General features: G+C 47.2%; 1 protein-coding gene across 12 annotated transcripts; it reads left to right on the top strand.

The window, feature by feature from the left end:
* The first annotated feature begins 867 nt into the window (after positions 1 to 867).
* LOC135320873 (GDP-fucose protein O-fucosyltransferase 2-like) lies at positions 868 to 8,331 on the top strand. 12 transcript variants are annotated; one of them, XR_010380212.1, is made up of 5 exons: positions 871 to 1,055; positions 2,446 to 2,678; positions 4,803 to 4,969; positions 5,797 to 5,926; positions 6,835 to 8,331. XR_010380212.1 is itself a non-coding variant. In XM_064484010.1 (5 exons), the coding sequence occupies exons 1-3, from the start codon at positions 944 to 946 to the stop codon at positions 4,808 to 4,810; spliced, it is 357 nt and encodes a 118-aa protein (XP_064340080.1). In that variant the 5' UTR covers positions 873 to 943; the 3' UTR covers positions 4,811 to 4,904; positions 5,797 to 5,926; positions 6,835 to 8,331. The 12 variants fall into 12 exon arrangements, 11 of the variants coding, with proteins under 11 accessions (XP_064340078.1, XP_064340073.1, XP_064340069.1 ...); XM_064484010.1 differs by having other exon boundaries at positions 873 to 1,055; positions 2,442 to 2,678; positions 4,803 to 4,904; XM_064484009.1 differs by having other exon boundaries at positions 873 to 1,055; positions 2,442 to 2,678.
* The last annotated feature ends 10,091 nt before the right edge of the window (positions 8,332 to 18,422 follow it).

The following is an 18,422-nucleotide window of genomic DNA, read 5'->3' as shown; positions in this document are numbered from 1 at the left end:
CACCCCAGGAAGGAAAGGCCCTTCCATCCCACTGGTTAGAAACCCAGCCCAGGGGAGTTCCGAAGCACTGCATTGCTGTCAGGTCCAGCATCCCTGCAGAGTGGCCCCTGCCCCTGAATGAGCCCCTTCCCTGGGCCTTCCCTGCCTCGACATGACCACACCCCAGGTGGTGCTGGGGAAGGCAGGGAGTGCAGTGAGGGGAGGGGGGAAGCAGAGCCCCTTGCTCTGGAGTGAGGAGACCACGGAGAAAGGCACACACCACCCCGACCCTATACCCCAAACTCTTAGCCCCGCCAACACAGGGGCCGCTCTGCGCCCTCTCACCGTGGCTCTCCTGTGAGACTGCACCCAACCCGACATCTGGTACCCAAGCCCTACCTCCCCTCTTATGACAGATCCCGTCTTCTTGGAAACTGCCTAGCAGCGCGTATTCAAGGCCGGCAGCGGGCCTGGCGGATCTGCACTTCAGGTGCCCTACCTGGCCAGCCGTGCGTGCCTGGGCTCAGTCCTCTATCTTGCCCACCGGTAGCCTGGGTCCACGTCCGGTGCAAGCGGAGGCCACGGAGCCCAGGCTGATCCCCACACACGGACAGGTGAGGGTGCCCCCGCCCCGCTGCCCCGCTGCCCCGCCCACTGGTGGCAGCAACGCCCCAGCCTCCGGCCGGCGCCACCTGCAGGTCAGGACTTCCGGGCGGCCCTGCCCTCCCCGGCCCCGCCCAGCTGTCCCATAAGCCTCCCCCCACCCCCGTCCTGGCTGCGCCCTGGCTCCCATTGGCTCTGCAAGTTCTGCCCTCGCACAACTAGACTCGGGAGGACGCAAGACGCAAGCGCTAGGGGAGGGTCCCGCGGAGTTGCCATGGTTACAGGCGCCACGCTCTGCGCGGGCCGGCGTGCGCTTCTGGGGCGGGTAGCGGGCTCCGGAAGTGTGCAGCTGCCCGGGACCATGGCGGTGCTTGCTGCTGGGGATGGCGGCTTGCTCGGCCGGGCGACTAGTTCTGGCCTGGTCAGTCGGCGGCCGACATCCTGTCTGGGGCGGCGTCCCACAGACGGTAAACGTACGTCCGCGCCGTCGGCGGGGCCGGCGGACATGAACCGGGGTGGGATCGGGGTTGGGGCGGTGGCCGGGGAGGGCTGTGGTGCCGGGGAGCGTGTTGGGGCGGGGCGGGGCAGGGCTTGGGCACAGCCTCAAGCTTTCCTCCCCCTCAGGCAATGGGGCTGGGGCCGCGAGTCTGGGTCGCCCTTGGTGGCCGCGGCCTCCCAGAACCCCCCGGGAAGGGCAGGCGGAGGACCCATCTTAGATGAAGCGGGGCCTTACCCGGGTTTTGAAGAGCCCCAGAATCAGATGTTGGAATGGGGTGGCTTATCAGCCTTGTTTATCTGCAGGGAAATTTCAGTTCCATCCAGATGTTGGTTCCTTCAGTCAACCTCAGGAAAAAAGACACAAGGGTCAGTGCCGATAAGCAGTTATCTAGGGCTTGACTCAAAATAAACTATGCGGGGTGTAGGGATGGTAGATGGGACCCTCCCTCTTGAAGTTAGCAGTCTTCTGGGATTAGAGGCCCCAGTTGAGGATTACATCCTCATCTGCAGTAATGGAGCTTGTGAGAAACACACAGAGAAGGGAGGGGTGTTTTGGCGGTAACTCATTACAGAATCCAGGACCCTTGCCTGGCTCTTGTGTAGAAGAGTCTCGCCTTGGATAGGGCAACAGTTATCAAAGTGTATCCAAGGCCCCTGAGGTGCAAGACCATTTTCATAGAAACGCCGGGATGTCACCTGCCTTTTGCACACTCTTGCTCTCCCGAGTTCCTGCGGGGTTTTCCAGGGAAAACCTGGCCTGCGATATCACAAAACAGGGAATGCAGAGGCAGATAGGAGAATTCAGCCCTCACCAGTCCAAAAGAGATTTGCAGAAATTAAAATCACTGCTATTCTTCTCACTAATGATTTTTCTTTTGAAAAATAGAAATATATTTTGTTTAAGAGTATTAATGGTAACATACAGTAGATTGTTAATATTTTTAAGTGAATTCATACACTTTCTCTAACTTCTTATTTAACTTCTAACACAGGAAATAGTGATAGATTAAACTCACATAAATAGCAGCCTTTTGGAGTTCTCAGTAATTGTTAAGAGTGTATAGGGTTCTGTAGAACAAGAAGTTTGAGAGCCCCTGGAGAACGGGTGCTCAGATGCTAGTCGGGTGCTTAGTGGTGTTAGACGGATGCCAAGATGTCTTCCGCAACTGCTCCCGGACTTGAAGTAATTGGCCACATGGAGATGGGTGGGCAGTGTCTCCACTTTACAAACCAGAAGCTGCTGAATGTGTCTGGAGTCTAGGCCATGGGCTGTGCAGGGATTCCCGTTGTATCTGTTCTATCTAAGCCGGGATTCCTGTGCAGAGGCCTGGCCCTGAAGACCCGCTCTCCTTTGCTCCCAGCCAGGTACCTTCTGTGTGACTTCAACCCTCCAGAGGGCTTCAACCTCCTTAGGAACGTCTGCATCCACATTGCCTTCCTCCTGAAGACCCTGCTGAAGATGGAGGAGCCGGTACTGGTGCTATTCCCTTGGGGCCACCTCTACCACTGGCAGAGCCCCGATCCCTGGTCCGACTCCTTTGACCTCCCAAGTCTCAACAGAAACATCCCTGACATTGAGTACGAGCAGTTCGTTGCAGGTGAGGTGGTGGTCATTTAACTGGGGCCAGGTGGTCTTTGTTCTGGTTCCGATCTGAACATCGGGCCATCTTACTTTGGGCTTGTCGGTCTGCTTAGGGGCCCTGCTCATGTTTCCTACACTGCAGGTGAATTTGGTTTTTCCATAGTTTTTTCGGGAAGTCAATTTGAAGTGTATGAGCTCTATGTCCCCTCCCCTCTGAAAACCCTGGCCTCCTGGTGAGATGCAGCGGTGACAAGGAGGCCACTGCCACAGAGGCCCTTGTCCCAGAAAGAGTCGCTCGCTGTGCAGTCAGGGCTGTTCTTACCTGTAGGAAAACACGATGTGTGTGTAGCATGGGCCACGTGCTGGAGAAGATATGTAACTGCCCATCCAGTATAATTTGGTCCTGCTCAAGCTACCCATTTTAAATTTTGTAAGAGGGAAGAGTTCAAGATTTTCTTTGAATAAAGGTATTTAGAGCTTATCAATTTTTTTTAAATTGAAATGTGTTTGATTTACAATGTTTTGTTAGTTTCAGTTATACAGCTGTTTTGTTAGTTTCAGGTATGCAGCATAGTGATTCAGTTGTACATATACATAGTCTATTCTTTTTCAGGTTCTTTTCCATTATAGGTTGCAAGATACTGAATATTCTTCCCTGTGTTCTACAGTGAATCCTTGTCGTTTGTCTGTTTTACATATAGTAATTTGTATCTGTTAATCCCAAACTCCTAAGTTTGTTTTATAAGTCTGTGAGTCTGTTTTTTGTTTTATAGATAAGTCCATTTGTATCATTTTTTTAAAAATTCCACATATAAATGATATCATATGATACTTGTCTTTGTCTAACTTATTTCACTTAGTGAGATAATCTCCAGTTCCATCCATGTTGCTGTAAATGGCCTTATTTCCTTCTTTGTTATGACTGTTATATCTAAATACCGCATCTTTATCCAGTCATCTGTCAGTGAATGTTTAGGTTGCTTCTATGTCTTGGCCATTGTAAAGAGTGCTCCTGTGAAAATTGGGGTGCAGATATCTTTTGGAATGAAGGTTCCCTCTGGTTATATGCCCAGGAGTGGGATTGCTGGATTAGGTAATAAGCCTTTTTTTTTTTTTTTTTTTTTTTGTCTTTTGAGGAATCTCCATACTGTTTTCCACAGTGGCTGCAACAAACTACATTCCCACCAACAATGTAGGAGGGTTTCCTTTCCTCCACAGCCTCTCCGGCATTTATGGTTTGTGGACTTTTGAATGATGGCCATTCTGACTGGTGTGAGATGATAACATTGTAGTTTTGAGTTGCATTTCTCTGATAATTGAACGATATTAAGCATTTTTTATATGCCTATTGGCCATCTGTGTGTCTTCATTGGAGAATTGCTTGTTTAGTTGTTCTGCCCATTTTTGGATTTGGTTGTTTATTTTTTTCTTATTAAGTTGTATGGACTATTTATATAGTCTAGAAATTAAGCCATGGTCAGTCTCATCTTTTGCAAATATTTTCTCCCATTCCATAGGTTGTCTTTTAGTTTTACTTATGGTTTCTATTGCTGTGCAAAAGTTTATAAGTTTAATTAGGTCTCATTTATTTATTTTGGCTTTTATTTCTGTTGCTTGGGTTACTTAGATTGCCCTACGAAAACATTGCTGAGATGTATGTCAAATAATGTTTTGCCTATGTTTTCTTGTGAGAAGTTTATAGTGTCGTGTGTAATATTTAAGTCTTTAAGCCATTTTGAGTTTGTTTCTTTTTGGTTTTTTTGCGACTCTAATGTATGCTTTTGATTTGTGGTTACCTTATTCTTCAAATATATCAGCCCATTACTATATCTATTTCCTTTAGACTGATAATCACGTAGGCTCCAACACATCCTAAGAATAACGAAGAAAAAAAAGAAAGAAAAAAATCTACATTTTCTTGCTCCCCTCTCCCATTCCCAACTCTTTTTATTTTGATGTCCTTTTTCATTTTTACATCTTTATGTTTATTCTCTTGCAACTCGTTATTGCATTTCCAACTATGGTTTTCCTGTTTCTATAGCATCCTGCTTCCTTTCTGTTTAGAATAGAACTTTTTAATGTCTCTGTTAGGTTCAATATTGCTGAGTTATCTCACCTCCCCCTCCCCCCTTCCCCCCAGGCCTCTGAATCCTCAGTCCAGGGAAGCTAAACCATTCTAGCCTTCATCGGTTCTGGGAAAGCAATCTTCAGAGTGGGAAAAGACATTGAAAAATAATATTCTGTGAGTTGCATTCTACCCTTGCCCAGAGATGAGAAACATCTGAAGGTGGAGGAAAACAGTTGGAGGTGGGGAACACAAAGTCTTTTCTCCTTTTGCTACTGAAGAAATGATTGCTTTTGTAATTAGTGATGATGCCCTTTAAATTGGTGAGATCGAGATTCCACAGCTTCAGCGCCTGTGAATAACCAGCTGGGAGAAAGCTCTCTAGGGCCCCTGCAGTGGGAAAGGCAGCCCCTCTGAGCACCTGTTGTTCTGTATTCTTCCTGCCTCCACACGGGTTCCCTAGGCACCGTGCAGGACGATGCAGTTACCCAAGGTGGAGGACGGGGAGACCCCTGCTGTGTGGCGAGCCACAGAAGCCCACACTTGAAGGACAAAATGTAGAGTAGTGGGGCGGTCATAGGAACAGGGGATGGTTGAGACCCAGGATGGTGTCCTGGAGTCCAGCAGCCAAGGCTGGTGGGGCAGATGGGGCCCTGGGGCATGGGCAGTCCTTGAGGGATCTGAAGCAAAGATAGGAACCAAGAGACTGGATTCGTGTGGGGGTACGGCACCCCTTGGAGGCTGCGGGGCAGCTCAGTGGGCCCAGGGGGAGCAGGCACTTCCCCAAAGCTGGGTTGACAGGTCACAACCAACTCACTGGGGACCGAGAGGCACTGAGTCATTTTTAACTTTTTGTCCCTCTTCCTGGAAAAGAAACTGCTGCCTGTTAAATAGCCTGTGTCGTTAGTGAGAATTAAAGACATGAAGCAAGATTGCCTCAAAAGTCATCCATTGTGTAGTTGTTAATAAGGGTCAAATGAAAACTTGAATAGATGAAATGAAGCATTCATCAGAGGATTTGAAACTCCTTTAAAATAAAAATTCTTGCTGCCTTTGTTCTTCATTTCAGGGTTCACTTGGTGATAATAATCATAACCAAAGCAACAGCAAACCCTTACAGAACTCTGTCCTGCTGTTCCAGGAACGCTGTGTTCATGACAACCCAATGAGTTGGCACCACTATGAGTTCCACTTTAAAGGTAAGGACATTCATTAGTCACACGGCTAATAAATGGCAGAGCTGGGACTTGAACCCGAGCTCTCTGGAACCAGAGACCCCTCTCAGCCCCTTCACTGCAGCTCATCACTTGGCATGCCCGACACAGGCCAGCATTTACGAGCAGCGTGACCTTGGCCAAGGCTGCTTCACTGCTTGGTCTCTGATTCCTCATCTGTAGAATGGGGGTGTGGGCAGTGAACTCTGTGAGCTCAGTGGTCACTTCCTCCAGCTCTGCAATTCTACTGCTTTGAGTTAGTATAGTAAGTATCCGAGCCCCTACATGGCCCACACATGGGCTGGCGCTTTGCTAGGCCCTGGGTTACGGAGCAAAGTAAGATCCGCCTGCTCCTCCGAGGAGCCTGTGTCCCTCCACGGCAAACAGCTGCGAGGCCCAGGCTCCCTCGCTGGCGGTCGGGGGCTGGGCAGGAAAGTCTGATAAGAGAAGATGGAGGCAGAGCCCCTCCGGGAACAGTGGTGGCCACACAGCTCTCAGGAGCGAGAGCCTCTGTCCAGGCTGCTGAGAGGGGGATCCTCATGAGGCCAGTAGTCCCCCCAACCTAAGCCCTCAGGACAAAGATCCAGCCATCCCTGCAGTGTCACCATAGAGCCAGTCCATCCTCATCACTGTGCCTCTGTGCTCCTTTGTCCTGGGGCCTCTCTTCCCCCTACACCCAGAAGACTCTTCTCCCTCTCTTCTCTGAGTGCCCCCTCACTTCACCCGTGGTCCCTGCTTCCTGGGCCACCATCACTGGAGTTGACGCTTTGCACCTTCACAACCCCCGTTTGATCAGGAGCCTGGGTTGGCCTCCTTGTGCTCACTTTCCACCTTCAGATGATTGCTCCTCCCCTCGTGGGAGCACATGGAAAACCCAGATCCTTTCCTAGCAGTGCCTGCCACCCTGGCCTCCCTGCTCATCTGCCTCAGTCAGGAGCACCTGGACCACCAGCTCTGTATTGCCTCGCCTCCTACCATCAAGACGTCAAAGCTCATTCTCCTTCCACCACCCAGTATGGTCATTGTAGGGTCTTCTTCTCTGTCAGCCTGAGCCAGCCACCCCCCATTCACCCTACCCCCGGGCTCATACCCGGGCGTGTCTCCACCCAAGGTCCAGCCTCTCTCCTTTAAGTGCCCACCTCTAGCCGTCCAGCTTCTTCTCCACCAGCCTCCCTGGCCCTCCTTCACCCTCACTGGGGCATCATGCGCTGACTCCTCTGCTTTCCTGCCTGTCCACGTTCCTCTTACTTCCACTTCCCCACCTTCCAGCTCTGCATCCACAGTCAGCACTCTCTTTATGACAGACAAAACCCCCTTGAGCCTTGACCTTTTCAGTTCCTCACCAGGCCGACTTCCATCTCGGTTCACCCAGCTCTACTTGTTCTGAGCCTGCAGGCAGCAGGCTCTCCCAGCACAGATTTCCAAGACTACAAATCAATGCCCACCATGTTGCCGCTGCCAGGCAATCCTCCAGGATTTCTCTAGTGAGCACATTTCCCCACTTATCACTCAGTGGTGTCAACATTCTCTGCTCTCTGCACACCTCTAACCTTCCCTCTGTCTCTTCCCTGACTCCCAGCAGATGGCCTTGCCTCCTGCTTCAGAGAGAATGACATGTCACTGGAAAGGAACTCGCTCACCTGCAGCAAACCTGCTCACCTCACCTTTTATCTGTCCCTCTCCCACCTGGACTCTAGCTGTAGTTGTTCTTAATTCAGTGAGTTTAGTTGACATATATATACACAGTTAAAAGCATAGCACACTATCGGCTACCTTCTAGGGGTTACTTTTTCAATTTAACATGGAGTGTGTGATTCATCCACTTCATTGCATGTACCTGCAGTTCATTTGTTTTAACTGATCTTAAATGTTGTGTGTGTGAAAGTAACACAAGGCAAGGGTAAGCCAGGATTCAGGATGCTGGTTACTTCCTGTGAGAAAAGGCCAAGAGCAGGATAGGGAAAGAGGACACAGTATGTCACTGTCAATATTCCTGTTATGATGCTGGGTGATAGGTTCATAACTGTGTCTTATAATATTAATTTTAATACATAAATACCTCTGACAGGCACCTAAGATGAGAATGTGTCATGAACCAAGACATACAATGGGTAATATTACATCATTATTGTTATGTAATCTTGTTATATTATATATTAATCATAATCTTACATTATTTGTTATGGGTTATATATTATATAGATGCATGAATTATATATTATGTGTATAAACACCTACATATGTATTATATACTATCTGCTAATAAATAAACAGAAGATAATATGCTAGTATATCTTCTATTATGTATTATTTAATAAATAATAACATACTCTATCCTGTTATATGACATGGAACATAATCTTTAATAAAATAAGAAATCTGTCAATATATATTGGTAATTAATAAAATTAAAAAAAACAGCCCGCAGCTTTTAACGCCGACACCGCTCCAGCTGTCACTGTGATTTCTCTTCCCTTTCATGGCCGAGGCCCTCACAGTGCTGTCCGTTCCCCCTTTCATCTCCTTATCCTGAACCTTCCTCCTCCTCCCATCCCATGCTGCCTTCTGCCCCGTGGCCCCTCTAGTCACCAGCGGCCTCTGGGGCACTGACCTGCGGGCACGGTCTCAGGCCCCAGCTCACCTGCCTGTCCGCCGCCTCTGCCACCGCTGGTGGGGGCGGGGCGGGGGTCAGAGTGCACCCCTTGTCCTGGAAGAGAACACAGCACAGACTGTGACCAGCAGCAGGTGTGGCCCAGAACTGCAGGACTTGGGGGAGAGCCAGACTGTCTGCATCCAGACCTGGGGCACTTGGAGTGTGAAGAAGCCCCGTCCTCACTGCCCCTGAAGTGAGGAAAACACCCTCAGGTGAGTTAAAGTGCTTATGACCTAGGTCTGTTGGCTGGAAAGGACAAACGGGCCCCTAAGGGGAGGGTAGTTGATGTTCCAGGCCCCACCAAAGCCCTAAGGGCTGGCGGGGAACCAGGCTGGACGCTCCACTGGACCCAGTGCCCCCTCGGGGGTGGGGCCTTCGGGAACAAGCAGAAAGCCCTCTGTCTCTGGGGGGGAACGGGGCAGTGTGGGAGCATCCCTGCAGCGAGTCAAGTGAAGTCAGGGCCTGTGGGATCCATTTGTATGGCCACATCGAGCCTCAGCAGAAGCCACAGCAGGAGTGGATTCCTGTCTCTCCAGCTGTCATCCTCGTGTCTGAGTGCCAGGCTTCAGACCTGATCCCCTGGGGTGCTAGGACAGTTATAGACAGAGGCGGCTCGGGGAGGCCTCAAGAGGGTGGTACTGGCCTTCCTGCCAACACGATTACATGAAGATCAAACAGTCCATCGATGGGAAGAAAATAAGAACCATGGTCACCTCTGGACCCCAAGCTTAGACGTGGTGCATGGGGGACATCTATCGACAATTCAGCGAGGTTCTGGCCAGAGCTAGAGGCCAGGGCAGCAAGCCGGGAGTGACACTGGGGAGCATCATTGTGCAGAGGCTGGACTGGGTGTCTGCAGGCTCCTCCCAGGAGAAGCCTCAGAGTTTGGGAGGTGGCTAACATGGTTCCTTCATGTCACCAGCAAGTGGTGCCACCTGTGGAAAATCAGCTGTGATCCTGAGATGGGTCAGCCCTGGGTGATGTGATAAAGGCTCCTACAAGAGGGGGCGCCAGATGGACAGTGAACCAACCAACAGGCTGATGAGATTCCCACCTGTGTTTATCGTGCTTTCGTAGCCAAGAATGAGGAGAGAGTTGAATGGCTCACCATGAATATTTTAACAACTTTAGAGAGTTCCATGTCTCACTGCATTTAAGTGTCACCTGGAAGAATTCAAGCAGTGTCTAGACCCAGGGGAGGCAAACGGCCTCTCGGTTCCTCTTCAACCTGGCAAACCCAGCAGCCCTCTATGGCCAGACCTTGGCAAGTGCCTTCCCTTGTTATAACAAAACCCTTCCCCCGCACGCCTGTGGTAAGCTTTTGTTTTATTTAATTAATGGGAATGAAGGTACCTTACAGCCTCCACAGACTTTTCCTTAGGGCTTCTCTCCTTAGACCCGGGCCCCCCGCTGCCCTGGGTCCTGCACTGCAGAAGGTTCCCCTGGCCCTGACACTTCCTCTGGCCACGCCCTCCATCGGGTGGAGTCAGCAAGGCCAAGGGGACATGGTCATTGGCTCCATCCCATGCTCTAGAAACCCAGGACGCCGAATGCCCTGCCTCAGCAGCCCCTGACCCATTTCTAGTGCCTGCACCGGCTCTCCCCGGAGTTCAGATTCCCAGGACTCACAGAGAGGCCAAAGGGCAGCTGTTTGCATGGAGGTTATAGGCAGAGCCCGGACGTGAAATCTGAGTGTCCCCCTGTGCACATCCAAGGCCACTTATGGCAAGGGATGGACCCAGCATTGGGAAGAAAAGGGTCAGGCTAGTGATCAGAGTCTGGGAATCAGCTCTCCCCACACACTCACTTTCTTTGCAGGACTCCCCTGAGTCTGGTTGTTCTAATTTTGAACCTGGCCTTCCCCCTTATAATGAATGTATATTTGTAAAGGCAGGACTTTAGAACCTACTGCACTTAAAATGTTTAGATATATAGAATGTGAGCTCCCAGGTATGCTCTGGCCCTGCACTTCCAAGGGTCCAGAGCATTTATGTTGGCTCTACTGAGACTGTAAGTGGCAAAGACCATCTCCAGAGAGGAGGGGCTCCTGCTTCACAGTCCGAAGTCAGGATCTTCTGAGCGGATAAAACAATGGACACTGAGACCCTCAATTGTAAATTGATTTAGAATAACGCCAAAGGTGTGTATGACGTGTGTGTGCGCACGCACGCACCTGGGGAATTGTGTGGTACATGACTGTGAGTGTGTGTGTGGCTGTGCGCGCACGCGCCTGGGGATGTGTGTGGTTGTGTGTATGCTATGTGTGTGTGTGGTACATGAGTCCATGTACGTCTGTGTGTAGGGAATGTATGTGGGCCAGAGTCAGTGCATCTGCACGTGTGTTTGTGTGTATGTGCATGCATTAGTATTAACAGTAGAAGCTGTCCTTTAGAATTATGAAGTAGTAAAATTTGTATGATGTCTTTTGCTGTATAATTCAAAATTAAAAAAATCTTCAGTCACTAGAAATTTATTCCCCCCCGATTCTGACTTTATTTTTCCATATTGATATGTCTTCATTTTACTGATGAAGAAACTTAGCTTAGAGATGTTAACTGACTCAACCAAGGACATGGAGCTCGCGCACCCAGGGCCAGGACGCAGTCCAAGCCACGCTGCTCCAGAGGCCTGGAGCCCTACTCAAGATCACGCGTTGCCTCTTGGCGGGGGAACAGATTCTGATGGGCTGTGGCCAGCGTGCAGGCTGCCCAAACGGGACACGGGAAGCCGGGCAGAGAGTACCAGACAGCAGAGAAGAGTGAAGCCCTGCTCAGAAATTAGATAGGTTCCTAGGTCTTGGATGAGTAAAGAGGCTCACTGCTCATCCTTGATCCCTTTGCTGGTGGCCAAAAGGGACCAAGGTCCACGAGAGCACTTCTGGGAGCTGCCTGCCAAAACCTGCAAAAGGACTGCTCAGGACTGGCTCTGCAGTAGGAGCAGAGGAAGGAAATGTCACCTCTTGGTGGACATTATTGGTGATGGCAGTAGGAGGCCTAGCAGCCTCGGTATAGTGGTGGCAGGACAGGGTCCTAGTGGATGATCGTTTTCACCTCTCTTAAAAATCATTGCTTCATATATTGTATCCATTTTGTGGTTTATTTTAGGGTGGTAAATATGGTCTCTGTTACTCCATATTAGCTGGATTGATTAATTTTTTTATTGTTAATTTTCTCTTCAATGATTTGGAAGCTATATTGCCTTTTAATGAAAATTCTCTCTAAATTTTTATAAATCATCTCTAAGTTCATAACTTTATATGTAATTGGACCAGTATTCCTATAACACTATCAAAACTGAAATAACCTATTAGATCCTGTTCCTCAATAATGATAAATTTAGCATATTTTACCTCTCTGCTCTTCCAGATTGTGTGTGTGCGCGTGTGTGTGTGTGTGTGTGTGTGTGTGTGTGTGTGTGTGTGTGTGTGTATGTGTCCTCCAGTTACTATGTTTAGACAGTTGCTTCCAGTTTGTTATATTAACAATGAAATATAGCTATAAACTTCCTGGATTTCATTGCTCACTACCACTATTTAATACCATGTCTTTCCCACTTTTGAGTTATTTACTTATCGGGATTTTCAAATCAACTGGACACATGATTGGCTAAGTTTTTTTGAGAAGTGGACTTGGAACACTTTCATGTCTATATGAAGCTTTATGTTCTCCTCCTCAACAACTCTCAGGGTGTTGTTGATGGCCCAAGCCTTGTTTTAAAATATGGCATTGTTTTTCATCACCAAAAAAACAAAAAAGTTTTCTTGATTTAAATTGCTGTCTTTTTATGACTGGCTAGTCTTTTCTGGTGGATAGAGATTTACTTAACCTTCCCCCTTCTTTTCGCCATAACTCGGATTCACTGAGATGCATGTTTTTACCATTTCTCAGACGGGCTTCCGCTTTGACTTCCACTTTAAACCATCACCCCACTCTTTTGCTCCATGCTTATTCCTGAAAAAGTGAGCTCTCTATCGGATTAAAGGTGGTTCCCGTCAGAGATGTGTGGCTCCCTGTCCAAAGGTCCAAATGAAGAGAAAAGGAAAGATTCCTGTTTCTGGTGGTTACATTTTGTCAGCTTAGAGATCTAGTTATCCGTGTGGCTGCGGTGGAATCTGCAATATCTTGGCTCAGAGTTTCCTTTTTCTGGCTTACTAGGGGAGCCGCAATAGCTGGGGTCACGGCGCTGTGGCCGTTGTCAGGATCCCGGGACTGAGGCAGCCCCTCTCCCCCCTTGTTATTTTGATCTTGCAAACTGGGCCCCAGCTATGCGAACCCTGCATCTGGCGGCCAGGATCGCCCCCCACGTGACGTGTCCCCAGTTCCTCGGCGTCCCTCACTGCTATCAGCTAGCTCCAGTAGGGTGCGAGCTGGCTTCCACTGCGGTCTTTCCTCCTTCCTCTCCAGGCAGGCCGTCCTTTCCCACTAGATGTCCCTATACTTTCTCTCCTGTGCTACATAAGCTGAAGGAATTCCTCAGGGTTTCCAGCAGGTACATGGCGCTCTTCTATGTTTGGACCCCTTCAGTGCTTGTAGTGGAAATTTAGGAGGTGGAAAGGAAGAGCTTGGGGGTTCTCCGTATCTAGGGGCTCCCTATCCAGCAGATTCAACTAACTGTGGTTTGAAAATATTCGTGAAAAAACAGTTTCAAAAAGCAACACTTGAATTTGCCATCATTGACAACTACTTACATAGCATTCATGTTGTATTAGATACAGTGAGTAATCCAGAGATGATTTGAAGATATAGATAAAGTACATGGGAGGGTGCACATAAGTTCCATGCAAGTCCTATGCCATTTTATACAAGAGGCGTCAGCATCCATGGATGTTGACTTCAGGGGGGAGTCCTGGAACCAGTGCCCCATGGTTACCAAGGGATGACTAGAAGTCCAGGCTCCTTATCCCAGCCTGTCAGGTCCCCATGTGGTCTGAAACCTACCTGTACCACACTTCCCTTGTCACTCTCCTCCAGCCCTGGCAGACTGTCCTTTGATTTTTGAACAGGCCACACTCACTGTGCTTCATATCTGGCCCCTAGAAATACCCGTTACTTTCTGAGCATGGCTCTGCTTTCACAAAAAGGGCTGCATTGTCACTAGAGAAGACACTGTGGAATTTCCTTTAAAAACTGAAAATAGACTTAACTCATGATCCAGCCTTCCCACTCCCGGGCATATGTCAGAAGAAAACTCTAATTCAAAAAGTCACATGCACCTCAATGCTCAGAGCAGCACTATTTATAATAGCCAGGACATGGCAAAAACGCAAATGTCCGTCGACAGCTGACTAGATAAAGATGTAGTAGTATATTTATACAAAGGAATACTACTCAACCATTAAGAAGAACAAAATAATGTCATTTGCAGCAACATAGATGGATGTAGAGATAGTCATTCTAAGTGAAGTAAGCCAGAAAAAGAGAAGAATGCCATATAATATCACTTATATGTGGAATCTAAAAAAAGACACAAGTGAACTTAACTACAAAAGTGAAACAGACCCACAGACATAGAGAAACAAACTTACGGTTACCAGGGAGAGAAGGGGATGGGAAGGGATAAATATGGTAATTGGAAAAGTGTCCCTCTTGGAGAGTTATGGAAATGTTAGCTATCTTGATTGCGATGATGTTTTTCTGGGTGTAGACATCTATCAAATTCATCAAATAGTACATGTGAAATATGTGTAATTTACTATACAGGAATCGTACCACAATAAATATGCCTGTAAAAAAAAAAAACAAGAAAATATTGGCGGCATTGTGTCCTACGTTTTTATGTGTCTTTAGTGAGTGGGTCTTCAATTTTCCGGTCTGCCATATTTTCTGAACCAGAAGTGCCCTCCTTCCCTTTTCTTTGATAAACTGTCAGTGGGTGGCATTTATTCCCGTGGCTTCAACTGCTCTCTGTCCACTGATTAACTGTCAAATCTTTTCTAGCAAGGACATTTCATTTCAGTCCCAGAAATATACTTATAATTGACAAGTAGACATTCCCACTTGTTTAGCCCATAAAAATCTCAAGCTCTGTGTGTTTGAATTTACACTCGCTCAGAACTAGGTTTACTTCTTCAAACAATGGCATGTCTACTTGTCAATTATAAGTATATTTCTGGGACTGAAATGAAATGTCCTTGCTAGAAAAGATTTGACAGTTAATCAGTGGACAGAGAGCAGTTGAAGCCACGGGAATAAATGCCACCCACTGACAGTTTATCAAAGAAAAGGGAAGGAGGGCACTTCTGGTTCAGAAAATATGGCAGACCGGAAAATTGAAGACCCACTCACTAAAGACACATAAAAACGTAGGACACAATGCCGCCAATATTTTCTTGTTTTTTTTTTTTTACAGGCATATTTATTGTGGTACGATTCCTGTATAGTAAATTACACATATTTCACATGTACTATTTGATGAATTTGATAGATGTCTACACCCAGAAAAACATCATCGCAATCAAGATAGCTAACATTTCCATAACTCTCCAAGAGGGACACTTTTCCAATTACCATATTTATCCCTTCCCATCCCCTTCTCTCCCTGGTAACCGTAAGTTTGTTTCTCTATGTCTGTGGGTCTGTTTCACTTTTGTAGTTAAGTTCACTTGTGTCTTTTTTTAGATTCCACATATAAGTGATATTATATGGCATTCTTCTCTTTTTCTGGCTTACTTCACTTAGAATGACTATCTCTACATCCATCTATGTTGCTGCAAATGACATTATTTTGTTCTTCTTAATGGTTGAGTAGTATTCCTTTGTATAAATATACTACTACATCTTTATCTAGTCAGCTGTCGACGGACATTTGCGTTTTTGCCATGTCCTGGCTATTATAAATAGTGCTGCTCTGAGCATTGAGGTGCATGTGACTTTTTGAATTAGAGTTTTCTTCTGACATATGCCCGGGAGTGGGAAGGCTGGATCATGAGTTAAGTCTATTTTCAGTTTTTAAAGGAAATTCCACAGTGTCTTCTCTAGTGACAATGCAGCCCTTTTTGTGAAAGCAGAGCCATGCTCAGAAAGTAACGGGTATTTCTAGGGGCCAGATATGAAGCACAGTGAGTGTGGCCTGTTCAAAAATCAAAGGACAGTCCTGCCAGGGCTGGAGGAGAGTGACAAGGGAAGTGTGGTACAGGTAGGTTTCAGACCACATGGGGACCTGACAGGCTGGGATAAGGAGCCTGGACTTCTAGTCATCCCTTGGTAACCATGGGGCACTGGTTCCAGGACTCCCCCCTGAAGTCAACATCCATGGATGCTGACGCCTCTTGTATAAAATGGCATAGGACTTGCATGGAACTTATGTGCACCCTCCCATGTACTTTATCTATATCTTCAAATCATCTCTGGATTACTCACTGTATCTAATACAACATGAATGCTATGTAAGTAGTTGTCAATGATGGCAAATTCAAGTGTTGCTTTTTGAAACTGTTTTTTCACGAATATTTTCAAACCACAGTTAGTTGAATCTGCTGGATAGGGAGCCCCTAGATACGGAGAACCCCCAAGCTCTTCCTTTCCACCTCCTAAATTTCCACTACAAGCACTGAAGGGGTCCAAACATAGAAGAGCGCCATGTACCTGCTGGAAACCCTGAGGAATTCCTTCAGCTTATGTAGCACAGGAGAGAAAGTATAGGGACATCTAGTGGGAAAGGACGGCCTGCCTGGAGAGGAAGGAGGAAAGACCGCAGTGGAAGCCAGCTCGCACCCTACTGGAGCTAGCTGATAGCAGTGAGGGACGCCGAGGAACTGGGGACACGTCACGTGGGGGGCGATCCTGGCCGCCAGATGCAGGGTTCGCATAGCTGGGGCCCAGTTTGCAAGATCAAAATAACAAGGGGGGAGAGGGGCTGCCTCAGTCCCGGGATCCTGACAACGGCCACAGCGCCGTGACCCCAGCTATTGCGGCTCCCCTAGTAAGCCAGAAAAAGGAAACTCTGAGCCAAGATATTGCAGATTCCACCGCAGCCACACGGATAACTAGATCTCTAAGCTGACAAAATGTAACCACCAGAAACAGGAATCTTTCCTTTTCTCTTCATTTGGACCTTTGGACAGGGAGCCACACATCTCTGACGGGAACCACCTTTAATCCGATAGAGAGCTCACTTTTTCAGGAATAAGCATGGAGCAAAAGAGTGGGGTGATGGTTTAAAGTGGAAGTCAAAGCGGAAGCCCGTCTGAGAAATGGTAAAAACATGCATCTCAGTGAATCCGAGTTATGGCGAAAAGAAGGGGGAAGGTTAAGTAAATCTCTATCCACCAGAAAAGACTAGCCAGTCATAAAAAGACAGCAATTTAAATCAAGAAAACTTTTTTGTTTTTTTGGTGATGAAAAACAATGCCATATTTTAAAACAAGGCTTGGGCCATCAACAACACCCTGAGAGTTGTTGAGGAGGAGAACATAAAGCTTCATATAGACATGAAAGTGTTCCAAGTCCACTTCTCAAAAAAACTTAGCCAATCATGTGTCCAGTTGATTTGAAAATCCCGATAAGTAAATAACTCAAAAGTGGGAAAGACATGGTATTAAATAGTGGTAGTGAGCAATGAAATCCAGGAAGTTTATAGCTATATTTCATTGTTAATATAACAAACTGGAAGCAACTGTCTAAACATAGTAACTGGAGGACACATACACACACACACACACACACACACACACACACACACACACACGCGCACACACACAATCTGGAAGAGCAGAGAGGTAAAATATGCTAAATTTATCATTATTGAGGAACAGGATCTAATAGGTTATTTCAGTTTTGATAGTGTTATAGGAATACTGGTCCAATTACATATAAAGTTATGAACTTAGAGATGATTTATAAAAATTTAGAGAGAATTTTCATTAAAAGGCAATATAGCTTCCAAATCATTGAAGAGAAAATTAACAATAAAAAAATTAATCAATCCAGCTAATATGGAGTAACAGAGACCATATTTACCACCCTAAAATAAACCACAAAATGGATACAATATATGAAGCAATGATTTTTAAGAGAGGTGAAAACGATCATCCACTAGGACCCTGTCCTGCCACCACTATACCGAGGCTGCTAGGCCTCCTACTGCCATCACCAATAATGTCCACCAAGAGGTGACATTTCCTTCCTCTGCTCCTACTGCAGAGCCAGTCCTGAGCAGTCCTTTTGCAGGTTTTGGCAGGCAGCTCCCAGAAGTGCTCTCGTGGACCTTGGTCCCTTTTGGCCACCAGCAAAGGGATCAAGGATGAGCAGTGAGCCTCTTTACTCATCCAAGACCTAGGAACCTATCTAATTTCTGAGCAGGGCTTCACTCTTCTCTGCTGTCTGGTACTCTCTGCCCGGCTTCCCGTGTCCCGTTTGGGCAGCCTGCACGCTGGCCACAGCCCATCAGAATCTGTTCCCCCGCCAAGAGGCAACGCGTGATCTTGAGTAGGGCTCCAGGCCTCTGGAGCAGCGTGGCTTGGACTGCGTCCTGGCCCTGGGTGCGCGAGCTCCATGTCCTTGGTTGAGTCAGTTAACATCTCTAAGCTAAGTTTCTTCATCAGTAAAATGAAGACATATCAATATGGAAAAATAAAGTCAGAATCGGGGGGGAATAAATTTCTAGTGACTGAAGATTTTTTTAATTTTGAATTATACAGCAAAAGACATCATACAAATTTTACTACTTCATAATTCTAAAGGACAGCTTCTACTGTTAATACTAATGCATGCACATACACACAAACACACGTGCAGATGCACTGACTCTGGCCCACATACATTCCCTACACACAGACGTACATGGACTCATGTACCACACACACACATAGCATACACACAACCACACACA

This window comes from Camelus dromedarius, unplaced genomic scaffold (genome assembly GCF_036321535.1).
Source record: "Camelus dromedarius isolate mCamDro1 unplaced genomic scaffold, mCamDro1.pat HAP1_SCAFFOLD_158, whole genome shotgun sequence".
Taxonomy (NCBI): domain Eukaryota; kingdom Metazoa; phylum Chordata; class Mammalia; order Artiodactyla; family Camelidae; genus Camelus; species Camelus dromedarius.
Note: the sequence above shows the minus strand (reverse complement) of the source record. Positions and strands in the feature narration are given on the sequence as shown.